Raw genomic sequence first — 13437 nt, 5'->3', positions numbered from 1 at the left:
CCAGCACTTTGGGAGGCCGAGGCGGGTGGATCACAAGGTCAGGAGATCGAGACCATCCCGGCTAACACATTGAAACCCGGTCTCTACTAAAAATACAAAAAATTAGCCAGGCATGGTGGCAGGCGCCTGTAGTCTCAGCTACTTGGGAGGCTGAGGCAGGAGAATGGCGTGAACCCGGTAGGCAGAGCTTGCAGTGAGCTGAGATCGCGCCACTGCACTCCAGCCTGGGTGACAGTGCGAGACTCCATTTCAAAAAAAAAAAAAAAAAAATTAGGCGTGGTAGCACATGCTTCTAGTCCCAGCTACTTGGAAGGCTGAGGCAGGAGGATCCCTTTAGCCCAGAAGCTGGAGGCTACAGTGAGCTATGACTGTGCCACTGCACTCTAGCCTGGGCAACAGAGCAAGACTCTATCTCTAAAAATTAAATAAACAAATAAAATATAAATCTGGAAAAAGAACATAAATATTGGATAATAGCAATTGACATGCGTGTTTTAATGGAATATTGTTTTAATGGAAGATTTAAGTGATTATCATTTATAAGTTTCCAGAATGGGATAGATGGTTGCATCCTAGCTCCTGTCAGGAGTAGAGCTTCACTGGTTTCACAGGTAGGGTATGACATGCTGTGTAAAGCTAGAAGCTTCTTTTGGAAGTAATTTTCAGACAGAGAATACTAATGGAGAAATTTCAGACTGAGGGAAAGGACCTGTGAGAGAGGCCTCAGAATTAGAGCTCCAAAGGTAGATTCGAGGATTTCAGAACTCAGTGCTGAAAACACCAAACTGCTGAAAGAGGTGGGCACAGTACAACCATTTTGATGAGAAGCTGAACAGGGTGACCATGCCTTTTTGGAGAAATAATCCCCTAGGTCTGGAGGCGGCCCAGGATCCTGAAGGTGAGTACCAGTGCTGGTGGAAAATAAGGAGCATTCAAAGTGCATTAAGACCCACTCCGGGGTCTTTAACTTGTTAACATGGAAAACAATAGCAAAGTACTGCTGGGGCCCCCTGCTATGTGTATAGAATATACCGGAAGACTAAGACATGGAGATACCAGCTGGGAGCTACTGCAGAGATTCAGACTTGAGGTGAAGGGCTGGCCTTAGGGGGGCACGTGGGTGTGTAGGAAGAACTGCTCAGCAGGCCATAGGGATACATTTGTTGTGCAGGTGCAGAGAGGACACAGGCATGGCTGGGGCGGGAGTTCAGGATGAGAACCCTGGAACAGGCTGTAACATGATCGAGCCAGGTTTTGTGTGTGTGTGTGTGTGTGTGTGTGTGTGTGTGTTTAGAGGTATAATGACAGACAGTAAAATGCAAGATATGAAGTGTAGAATGAGGTTTGATAAATTTCTACATCTGTGTAACCACTCCCCCAACCTCAGTTTTTTAATATATATGTTTCTTTTTAAGTTTGAGTTTCCCGTGCCTGCAGAGTCTAAGTTTAAGCGGCCTCACAGGCAAGAAGCTATATGCACCTGAAGTGAACGGGAACACGGGCTGCAACAGTAGATCGTAAAGTTATCTGGAGCGAAGGAGGTAGAAGTCTTGTGAGCAAATGAACACAGGTGCAGGAAGGGATAAACGGAGAACAGAAAGTTCCAACCTTTGAAATTTTTGAAGTGCTTGTGCCCCACACACTGAGGATCTTATTTGCCGTATATAGGGCAAATCTGATTTACCCTATAAATTTCTCAGGCCTTCCACCTCATATTTAATTCTCTTAAGCGAGAAAAAAATTTTTTTTCTGACTTGGCTGCTGCCAAGTTCGGCTCTATCAAATCTGGTGCGTCTGTCTGGGGGAAAGGGAGCTAGAAGACCCCGTAGGGTGGTTTGCACCTCCTCTAAGCGTGCAAGCACGGCTCTGGTCTTGACCTGGGTAGCCCAGCTTTCTCGGTGCACCGTGCTTTGGCAACCGGGTCTTGGCGCCTCTGAGAGCGGGGGGAGGGGTGCCACACGATTCCCAGGCCGCTCTGTATCTCTCGGTGCGCTTGCAGGGACCCTGCAGCAAAGCCCTGGATGCTTGCAGCCGGTGCAAGTTTGCAAGCAGCTGGAGAGCGGTGGCTGGAGTCGGGGGGCGGTGGGCGTGGCCACGCTCCCTCCCAGGCAGTCCCGGGAATGTTCTGAAAAGTATCCAAAAGTTCTGAGTCGCGCGCGCGCGCGCCAAAAGAAAAGGCACAACCCCCCACCACTCCGGGCGTGGCGTGTCCAGACCTCGCCACTCCAGCTGCGCCTCCGGCTGCAGCGCACACGTCTCCTGCGCCTACTCCTCGGGAGCCTCGCTGTCCGTCGGGTTCATCCCTCACAGCAGTCTCCAAGCGAGAGAGGGGGCCAGAGTGCTCGCACTTCTTCTAGGGGCACCATGCCCAACGACGAGGCATTCAGCAAGCCCTCTACACCGTCGGAAGCCCCTCACGCCCCCGGGGCACCGCCGCAGGGCAGAGCCGGGGGCTTTGGCAAAGCGTCTGGGGCGCTAGGGGGGGCGGCCAGCGGCTCGAGCGCCGGGGGCAGCAGCGAAGGAGGCGGCTCCGGCTCCGGGGCGTTGGACCTGGGTGCCGGGAGCAAGAAGTCCCCGCGGCTGCCCAAGTGCGCACGCTGCAGGAACCACGGCTACGCCTCGCCGCTCAAGGGCCACAAGCGCTTCTGCATGTGGCGCGACTGCCAGTGCAAGAAGTGCAACCTGATCGCCGAGAGGCAGCGCGTGATGGCCGCGCAGGTGGGTGCGGGCGTCCGGGAGCCGGGGTTCAGCCTTAGTTGTTTTTTTTTTTTAGATGGAGTCTCGCTCGGTTGCCCAGGCTGGAGTGTAGTGGCGCGATCTTGGCTCACTGCAACCTCTGCTTCCCGGGTTCAAGCAATTCTCCTGTCTCAGCCTCCCAAATAGCTGGGACTACAGGCGCACACCACCATGCCCGGCTAATTTTTGTATTTTTAGTAGAGACGGGGGTTTCACCATATTGGTCAGACTGGTCTCGAGCTCCTGACCTCAGGTGATCCACCCGCCTCGGCCTCCCAAAGTGCTGGGATTACAGGCGTGGGCCACCGCTCCCGGCGGGGCCCGAGTTTTTTGAATGAAGTCCCCCCAGCATGGCCGTCGCCATGCGGGTCCTGGGTTGTGGAGAGATGCGGCGGTACTTGCCGACGGCCGCGGCGCTTGGGGTCCTGGGCTCCTGGCCACGCTACAACGCCGGTCTGGGAGCGCGGGAGACGCGTCTGATCCCGCCCGCCGGGCAGAGTTGCGGGCTTTGCTCGGCTCGGGGTTCCCCACGATCTCTCACCCTATCTTTCGGCGGAGTTGCGGGGGTTTCCTCTGCTTCCGGGTCCCTGAGATCCCTGATCCCGCTCTCAGGGCAGGGAATTTCGGGGTTCGCCCCTCTGGGCTTCCCCGCGATCCCAGAGCCCGCGCTCCAACAGAATGGGCAGGGTTTATTGCGCTAGAGAAGTCTTCAGGATCTTCGCTCCCGGCCTCCGAGGTGAGGGTAGGGGGGAGGGTTCGACTCCAAGGGAATCCCCGGGATCTCTAGCCTCGCTCTTCTAGCAGAGAATTGCGGAATTCTCTCCGCTTCGGGGTCCCAAGATCTCCGACCGCGACTTGGGAGCTGAGGGTTTCGGGGTTCGATTTCCTCGAGCGTCCCCAGAATCTCTGACTCTCCCTCCTTGCTGAGTTGCACTTAAATTAGAAAGAATCTTGGAGGGCGCCAGCGCTGCTTGCTCGGTTGGGGGAAAGGGAGACTCGGCCGGGCTGCTGCTTACCCGGGTAACCTGTCGGAAAGCCTTGTTTGTTTTTCTGGAAAAGTCGCTGCAATGGACACAGCGTTGCGTGGTTTCCCTGCGCGCCTGGCGCACTTTTTGTCTTCGCACCCGGTGGATGGAGGCTGAGCGCCTCAGCCATTTTGAGAACTCTGGAAATTTTATTAGCATTTTAAAATTTGCATTCTCGACCGAAGATTAAAGTGCAAATTACTTTGAAGATGTTTTAAAGGACGCTTAAGAATTTTAAAAAATATGCGCAGGTGGAAAAAAGCGCGCTAGGGTTTGAGATTTTGTCCGTCTGTGGCTTTGTTTTTTTAAAGGTTCGTAAGTAGGCTTGTAATTTAACATTTTAACGGAAAGTTAATGTCTTTAGTATTCAAAAAGGATTTTTAGAAGGCAGTAATCCACGTTATTTCCAGTTAAAAGTTGTTTCATCTTTTAAAGACAGGTTATTTGAAATGAAAAGATAACAAAGAAATGTTTGCTAATGATGTCCTACTTTTGATTAGGAACGTGTAAATATCCTCCATTGAAAACAAATGCCCGAAGGTTATATGCTTTTATATAATACATCAGATTTTTACAAATGTGTTTTATACTAAACGTATTTTGGCTTCACAGATGGCGAGTGCAGTCATGAAAATAGATACTGTTTTGCTTAATTTCTTAATAGATTTTTAAAGCTTAATCTGTAGTGGATGAAAAGAATACACTGGGTGTGGCAGTAAAATGCATCACAATGAGTTTACTGAAAAAAATTAATGGACTTTAAAATTATACTCTGGGTAGAAAAATACCCTAAACATTTAGTCGTTGGCTTAAATATTTAGTGTGGAGAACATGCTTGGGGATTTCTCAAAGTGTAGTAAAAATATTCTAGTAGAGGAATTAATTTTGAATAACCTTTATTAGTAGAGGAGGCTGCTTAACACCGTTAAAAACAAAAGCAACTCAAGGTCACTTAGAATGGGAAACTTCAGTATTTTCTACACCAGAAGGTGTGTACTGTGCCAGATGAATCCTTAAAAATCCATAAAACAACTACTTTTAGTCATTTTTAAGTAGTTTGAAATTGATCTTACGTATGATTCTATAATTGTATAGTTGCATTTTTAATCAATTGTTATCCCCTTTCCTTTTTATATAATATTTCCTAAGAAACCTTGAGAGAAGGTCCTTAGCATATGGAGTAGATACCTGTGCATTTTGGATATGCATCGGGTTTTTGTAAGGGTGTGAGTATGCACTGACATGCTTCAGAGGTTTGCAGGGGTTTAAAACTTGTTTCTGGTCAGATTCATTGATGTTCTCTTTCTAAGCCTCTTGGTTAGTAATAGGAAATCCAAGATTTAAGCTTAATTATTTAATTTTAAGTAATTAATTATTTAAGGTAAATTTTTTTAAGTCGAAGACTTTTTTTGGCTATGAGGAAAATTACTTCCCAATTAATCAGCTTTCTATGTTTGGACTGTAGTTTTCCTAAAACAACATATAAATGGTAGTTGTTTTTCTTCCTTCCTTTTTTTTTTTTTTGAGACAGGAGTCTCGCTGTGTCCCCCAGGCTGGAGTGCAGTGGCACGACCTCGGCTTACTGCAACCTCCGCCTCCTGGGTTCAAGCGATTCTTCTGCCTCGGCCTCCCGAGTAGCTGGGACTACAGACACACGCCACCACACCCGGTTAATTTTTGTATTTTTAGTAGAGACGGGATTTCACCATATTGGCCAGGCTGGTCTCAAACTCCTGACCTCAGGTGATCCACCCGCCTCGGCTTCCCAAAGTGCTGGGATTACAAGCGTGAGCCACTGCACCCGGCCTGTAGTTATGTTTTTTAATCGAACATTTTGATTTCACCTTTGGCTTATATTTGGGCAGTTCTGCGGTGTGGGTGCTTCACTGTCATTTCATGAGCACCATACCTTAGTTTCAACAGAAAGTCTTTTTTACATGTGGAAAGCAAAAATACAATTAATTTTCTTTAAACCTGTTTTTTCAATCTTATTTATTTATTTATTTTTTTGAGACGTAGTCTTGCTCCATTGGCCAGGCTGGAGTGCAGTGGCTCGATTTCGGCTCACTGCAACCTCCGCCTCCTGGGTTCAAGTAATTCTCCCCTCGGCCTCCTGAGTACCTGGGATTACAGGCGCACACCACCATGCCTGGCTAGTTTTTGTATTTTTAGTAGAGATGGGGTTTCACCATATTGGTCAGGCTGGTCTCGAGCTCCTGACCTCACGTGATACACCTGCCTCAGCATCCCAAAGTGATGGGATTACAGGTGTGAGCAACCCCGCCTGGCCTTTTTTCAATCTTTAACAGTGTTATTTAAAAGAAGATAAATTGAAGAGGGACCATGAAGAACTTCTTGGGTATGTCAGGTCCTTTCCAGTCCCCAATTCTGGCTCTCTTCTTCCTGTCTGTCTGGAATATCACACACCTGTCTTCTCCCTTCCTCCCTGACTTCAGCCTCTTCTTCCTTCAGGGTCTTCAACACCAGATTCCAGCGCCTTTCCCCACTGCTTCTCCCACATGCTCCCTCCACCCCAAGAATCAGGGCTCTGCAGGCTTTCCTAAGCAGCCCCTGCCTTTCCTGCCCACCCTGTTCCATATTGTTCCAATATGTTCTGCTCCTTCATCCTTGCCTGTCCAAGTCCTCCTCATCCTGTTCTTCAAGGCTCTGTCCAAATACTTCTGCTGGCTGATTTTAACATGTTAAAGACATTTCTCTCTCTGACTTTCTTCTGTAGGAGTGAAAGGTACTTCTGTGTACCACTCTTACAGTGTTTGTCACAGTTTGCCTTGTGTTGTAGTTGCATGTTTGCCTCCTGTTTCGCCCTTTTTTTTTTTGGAGACATAGTCTTGCTTTGTCGCCCAGGCTGGAGTGCAGTGTCGCGATCTCGGCTCACTGCAACCTCTGCCTCCTGTGTTCAAGCGATTCTCCTGCCTTAGCCTCCCGAGTAGCTGGGACTACAGGTGGGCCAACATGCCTGGCTAATTTTTGTATTTTTTTTAGTGGAGATGGGGTTTCACCATGTTGGCCAGGCTGATCTCGAACTCCTGACCTCCAGTGATCGGCCCACCTCCACCTCCCAAAGTGCTGGGATTACAGGTGCGAACCACCACTCCTGGCCCTGTTTCATTTGTTAAACAGTAAGTAATGTAGGATCCAATCTCTTACTGGTCCCTGTTTTTAGTACAGTGGCCTTTTACAAGTTTATGGAATGAAGGAGTGAGTGATCCCATTTTCCTTCCTAATCTGTTAGTGCTTCTGACCCACTCTGCTCTTCAGATTGTACTTCTCCCCTTGGCTGACTACAGTTTTTTCCTGATCCTCCCTAGCCAACCTTATTCTACACAGTCATTTGTTTAACAAGCTTTTTTGTTTGTTTGTTAAGAGACAGGGTCTTGCTCTGTCTCCCAGGCTAGAGTGCAGTGGCGCAATCATAGCCCACCGTAGCCTCAAACTTCTGGGCTTAAGTGAGTCTCCTGCCTCAGGCTCTTCAGTAGCTGGGATTCCAGGTATCTGCCACCATGTCTGGCAATAACCATTTTTTGAGCACCTACTGTCTGGCTCAAAACTGTTTCTCAGCCTTGCACATCATAGTTACCTGGGTGGATTTAGGAAGAAATGGGAGATTTTCAGACCTCACCTCCCGAGCTAGTGAATCATGGTGTCTGGGATGGGTGGGGCTTCTGTGTTTTCGCAAAGCTGATTCTGGAGTGCTGGAGGATGACTCATTGTCGTGTGCTTCCAGGTGGCCCTGAGAAGGCAGCAGGCCCAGGAGGAGGAATTGGGCATCAGCCACCCCATCCCACTGCCCAGTGCGGCCGAGCTACTTGTCAAAAGAGAGAACAATGGCAGCAACTCGTGCCTCATGACTGAGTGCAGTGGCCCCTCTCAGCCACCGCCGGCCAGTGTCCCCACCACTGCAGCTTCAGGTAATCTGGAGGGGCTGGGGTTCACATGGAGGCTGGGCACGAGGGAGGAAGAAGGGCTGCAGCCACAGAAACAGGACTCCCCTGAGCTACATACAATGTTTAGAGCTTAGAGGATTTTGTAAAGGATTCTCCCTCTGAAGATCTGTTTTTGCCTGCATCACAAAGGAGGGGGCCGTGAATTCTAGAAATGCAGGTTCAACTCTTTCCTGTTGATTATTAGTCAAGACTGAATCTGGACAGAGAATGATGTTAGAGAGAGGTGAGATTTTTCAGATTTCATCTCAGTCCACCCTTCATTTTCCAGTCATCCTTGTGGGAACTAAATATCCTTGTTTCCTAGAACTAGAAGTCCACTTCTCCACTGCATCCATTTGGGGAAAGTGTCTAGAAAGGCCAAATCCTAGTGTCAAATTTGAATGAGCGGGAAGTAACACCGGAAGATAGGCCACGTTGGCTTGAATTCTCTCCCCTGGGTGCTAAGGAGGAATGTGTTCTTTTTTACACATGTGAAACCTGAGACATAGACAGTTACGGGATTGGCCAAGTTTACTGAATTAGAAAATATCTGAATGAGTTTATCTGTCTCCAAAGCTCAATACTCAATGTGCTTACTGCACTAGGTCTCTAAATTACACGTGTATGGAGCTATACTGTCCAATATGGAAGCCCCTAGCCACATGTGGCTTTTTAAATTTAAATTCATTACAATGAAATAAATGAAAACATTCGGTTTCTTCATTACACTAGCCACGTTTCATGTGCTTAATAGCCACATACAGCTGAGGGCTGTCATACTGGATAATGCATTTCTGTCTCTTAGAAAGTCTAATTCAATGGCACTGGTGTAGAATGTGGGAGCTATGAGACATCCACCAAATAAAGACCTGTGGAATCTTGTTATTTCTGGCAATTAAATACACATACTATAATTCACAGAATATCTTTAAATGTCTTTAAAGTGTTCTAAGCTCCATGAAATACATCCTAGCAGTGTGATATCACCTTGACTAAGCTTTCATGAATTACTCCATTTGCTGGGCTTAAGCACTGTGTACTAAAGTCACACAACTGTACATCATTAACTAGCTGTGCAACTTTGGAGAAGTTACTTAAGCTCCCTGGGCCTTTTTTTCCTCTTGTCAAAAATGAGGGAAAGGGTTCCTGAGGGTCTTAAAGATCTTATGAATCTTGGCCATTATTAAAAAGGAAGTTAAGCAAAAAAGAAGTTAAGCACCAAAGAAAGCAGGAAGGTGTGTCTGTCTGTGTCTGTCTTTGTGTATTTTACTGAAGTTACTATGTAATTCACAGAGGTCAAGATACTCTTTTTTCTTTGCTTGGATTGGCTGCTCATAGTATGTCCTTATAATAGTTTCCAAACTTTTCTTTCCTTTCTTTTTTTTTTTGAGTTGGAGTCTCACTCTGTTGCCCAGGCTGGAGTGCAGTGGTGTGATCTTGGCTCACTGCAACCTCCACCTCCTGGGTTCAAATGATTTTCCTGTCTTAGCCTCCTGAGTAGCTAGGACTACAGGTGCCCGCCACCACACCCGACTAATTTTTGTATTTTTTAGTAGAGATGGAGTTTCACCATGTTGGCCAGGCTGGCCTTGAACTTCTGACCTCAAGTGATCCACCCACCTCAGCTTCCCAAAGTGCTGGGATTACAGGCGTGAGCTGCCATGCCAGGCCAAAACTTTGCTCTTCATACGAAGGAAGGAGTATATCAGAAATACGATCTTTATGCTTTAAGATTTTAAGATGTGTCCAAGGTTTAGTGACTAAATAATACAGGGTCATGGCTAATCTGGTGGATTTAGCTGTGGGGCTGAGATGAGAAATGGGATGTGTCACATGAGTAAAGAGGGCAAGTCCCAGTGCCAGGTTTTCCATAGGGGAGTAACTCATTTGATTTTCACAAACGTCTCAGGAGGTAGGAATTATTATCCTCATTTACAGATAGGAAAACCAAGGCTTAGTAAATGGTAAGGAGACTGCCACAGAAAAGAGGTGGCTGAGCTAGGATTTATTCCAGGCCTGTCATGGATTTCCCATTCTACTTGACTGGGACCAGTTGCCATGTTTCCTTGGAAAATGGACACTTAACGATTGTTTAGAGGCTGTGGTCTAATCCTCAGAGTAATTTAGGGCTGATGGACAGTTAGCAACAATGTTAGGGGAAAAAGTCCCTACCATTGTATCTTGGCACAGAAGCCAGAAGCCACGGGTCTTCATAGGAAGAAATACAGGGAAAGGCCGGTGATAGATCAGTGTCAGTGCTGGTTGTGGCATGACATCAAGGTTTGATTATAAACCGTAAGATAGTGGAGCTTTAGAGAAGGACTTTAGGCTATGCAGAGTTCAGAACGACTCTCCCAAGGCTGTTTCAGAGTGGTGATAGGGAAAGTTACAAAAGGAAGCAGTAGGGGGGCAAGATAGAGGGTTCAGGGTCAAGGAGGATTTAACCAGAGTCCGTTCCTCACCTGTGGAGTTGACAGACCTTGGAGTCATTCTACAGCCTTGAACTAGCACTCACAGGGAAGGGGCATGCGGAAGCCTACAGCGTGCTGTGCTCATTTGCTCAGGCACAGGTGGGCAAGTATGGCTCCAGGAGCCTTTACCTTCTGAGGATGGTGGGCTCTCTCTCTCTCTCTCTCTTTTTTTTGAGATAGAGTTTCGCTCTTGTTGCCCAGGGTGGATGGCAATGGTACGATTTTGGCTCACCGCAACCTCTGCCTCCCAGGTTCAAGCGATACTCCAGCCTCAGCCTTTCAAGTAGCTGGGATTACAGGCATGCGCTACCTGGCTAATTTTGTATGTTTAGTAGAGGCAGGGTTTCCTCCATGGTGGTCAGGCTGGTCTCGAACTCCCGACCTCAGGTGATCTGCCTGCCTCAGCCTCCCAAAGTTCTGGGATTACAGGCGTGAGCCACCACGCCCAGCTGACAATAGGCTCTCTGCTAACCAGCTCATCTCTGTGGGGCAGGAGCCGCACGTTGCTGTCATTCATGGGATTTGCTACCAGACCTCCCGAGTGAGGATTGATAACTTCTGGACTGAGTTAGGATGTGAGCAAGAGGGAAGTTCAAATGCCAGCAGAATTAAACTATGTAAATACAGAGACAGAAGGATGGAGTGTGGGAGAGTGGGGGAGAGACTAAAAAACAGACTGTGGAGAGTCCTGAAGCTTGTATGCAGCAAAGGGAGCTTAACTTCTTAGATAGCTTCCTACTAACAAATATATAGCTTATATTCATTTTTTAGAGGTTGGATTTACTTAAAATAATTTCATGGAGGTAAATGGTAAACATGTATAGTGGAGTACAAAAATATATTCCATGAAAGATCATTGTTCTTCTAACCCCAATCTGCAGGTCTCTTTGTCATTCCAGGATGATTCACTGCATGTACAGGTGTATGTGTCTGTTTATCCTTTTCATATGTATATATAAAATATTTGCATAATTAATATAGTGGAAGTATATTGTTCCTACTTGTGTCTAATTAGCTTTTTTCATTTACTACAGCTGAAAATTTTTAGTAACCTAGAATTCCACTGTATAGATGTGAAGGCCAGCCAGGCGCAGTGGCTCATGCCTGTAATCCCAGCACTTTGGGAGGCCGAGGCAGGTGGATCACCTGAGGTCAGGAGTTCTAGACCAGCCTGGCCAACATGGTGAAACCCCGTCTCTACTGAAAATACAAAAATTAGCTGGGCATGGTGGCACACACCTGTCATCCCAGCTACTCGAGAGGCTGAGGCAGGGGAATCTCTTGAATCTGGGAGACAGAGGTTGCAGTGAGCTGAGATTGTGCCATTGCACTCCGGCCTGGGCGACAGTGAGACTCTATCTCAAAAAAAAAAAAAAAAAAAAGAAAAAAAAGAAAAATAGATGTGGAAGGCTACGATTTGAAGTTATGCAGTGAGAGGTGAAAGTTGTAGGAGTTGTCATGGAATAGTAAAACCTACCAACCTGGCACACCTTGGGGCAAGTTGCTAACTTTCTACTTTCTAATACCTGATGTCTAGTGTTTACTCGGTCAGTAGCTTAGTGAAATCTAGTCAACTTTTATTTATTTATTTATTTTTTGAGACACAGTCTCGCTGTATTGCCCAGGCTGGAGTGCAGTGGCGCAATCTTGGCTCACTGCAACCTCCACCTCCCGGGCTCAGACGATTCTCTCACCTCAGCCTCTTGAGTAGCTGAGATTACAGGCGTGCGTGGCGATGCCCAGCTAATTTTTGTACTTTTAGTAGAGACAGGGTTTCACCATGTTGGTCAGGCTGGTCTCAAACTCCTGACCTCAAATGATTGCCTGCCTTGGCCTCCCAAAGTGCTGGGATTACAGGCGTGAGCCACTGCATCTGGCCTTAGTAGACTTTAAAGTCCTTGAAATTTCTTAGTTATCTCCTTTTGGCTCCCAAGAGGGCCAAAAGTGAAGAAGAGGAATGCTCAAGAATTATTGCCAAGAATATTGGCCAAATTCTAAGGACACTTAGAAGGAAATTAAGTATTGTTTCATTTATTGGAGAAACTGGCCTCTCTGAGGAGGATAACTAACATATATTAGAAGAAAATCTCTAAAATCTTTAGCCAAAGATTGGCTAAGACTGACCAGATTAACTGGATAGTCTTTGAATAACTAGTGTAAAATATTTTTGCTGTTATTTTCTTAAATGATTGTGGGTATTACTGTGGAAAGAAATAGTCTTTTGAAGAAATTCTGTTTATTGCTGTTGCTTGTACAGCAGGATAAGTTGTTAGCAGGTACACTTTTTTTTTTTTTTTTTTGAGACAGTCTCACTCTGTCGCTTAGGCTGGAGTGCTGTGGCGCGATTCCAGCTCACTGCGACCTCTGCCTCCTGGGTTCGAGAGATTCTGGTGCCTCAGCCTCTTGAGTAGCTGGGATTACAGGCGCTCACCACCACCCGTTTAAGTTTTGTATTTTAGTAGAGACAGGGTTTCACCATGTTGGCCACGCTGGTCTTGAACTCTTGACCTCAAGTGATCCGCCTGCCTCGGCCTCCCAAAGTGCTGGGATTACAGGTGTGAGCTATCGTGCCCGGCTGCAGGTACACTATTGATAAGAAAATAGTTTATTCCCAGCCACTTTTGGAGTATTCAGAAAAAAAAAAAGATAAACGATTTTGGCTATAAATGACAAATAATTAATGGCAAATTTACATTTTTTTCCGGTGGTTTCATGTTTTGAACTTTAGCATAAAATGTACTTTTTTTTTTTTTTCAAATGTTATTAGCTGACTTAAATCTCAGGTCTTCTTCCTCTTTGTAAATGCAGGCTCCTCTTTGTTTTGTTTTATTTAATATTCTACTTTTTCTTCAGCCTCCCGTGCTCCTATAGAATGCTGTTTGACACAGTACTTATGCTAAGGTCTGCATAGTTCTCTGCTTCTCCTTTTCTGTGCAGAAACTGTCAGACGAAGGGTTGCATTGTAGATAATTCAGTTCTGCATGTGTGTCCTTTGTAAGGACCTGAATGTTATCTCTCTTGGGGCCCTCCCTTTTGGAGCACCGGGGACTTCCATCCACACTCACATTCACCCTCCCCCAGATCAAACCACCTCGGGCCCCCCGGGCAGCTCCAGCCTCTTACTGTGGCTCGTGGCCCAGTTTCAATCACCTTTTCCGTGTTAGAAGGATCAGTTAGGTCTGTGTCTAATATTGAAGGGGCCTTTCCTTCACTTTTCTTCAGCAGTTACTCCACTTGGAGAGCATACAGCGAGAGAGCACA

At 46.7% G+C, this 13437-nt stretch overlaps 1 protein-coding gene across 2 annotated transcripts in view; it reads left to right on the top strand.

The window, feature by feature from the left end:
- The first annotated feature begins 2196 nt into the window (after window positions 1–2196).
- Window positions 2197–13437, top strand: part of DMRT1 (doublesex and mab-3 related transcription factor 1) — a 126790-nt gene continuing 115549 nt past the window's right edge. For both annotated transcript variants that reach the window (XM_002819836.6, XM_054520005.2), the window contains exons 1-2: window positions 2197–2718; window positions 7507–7690. In XM_002819836.6, the coding sequence (XP_002819882.3) occupies window positions 2365–2718; window positions 7507–7690 (538 nt within the window). In that variant the 5' untranslated portion in view covers window positions 2197–2364. The remainder of the gene's footprint in view (window positions 2719–7506; window positions 7691–13437) is intronic.

The sequence above is a fragment of the Pongo abelii genome, chromosome 13 (assembly GCF_028885655.2).
Source record: "Pongo abelii isolate AG06213 chromosome 13, NHGRI_mPonAbe1-v2.0_pri, whole genome shotgun sequence".
NCBI lineage: Eukaryota > Metazoa > Chordata > Mammalia > Primates > Hominidae > Pongo > Pongo abelii.
Note: the sequence above shows the minus strand (reverse complement) of the source record. Positions and strands in the feature narration are given on the sequence as shown.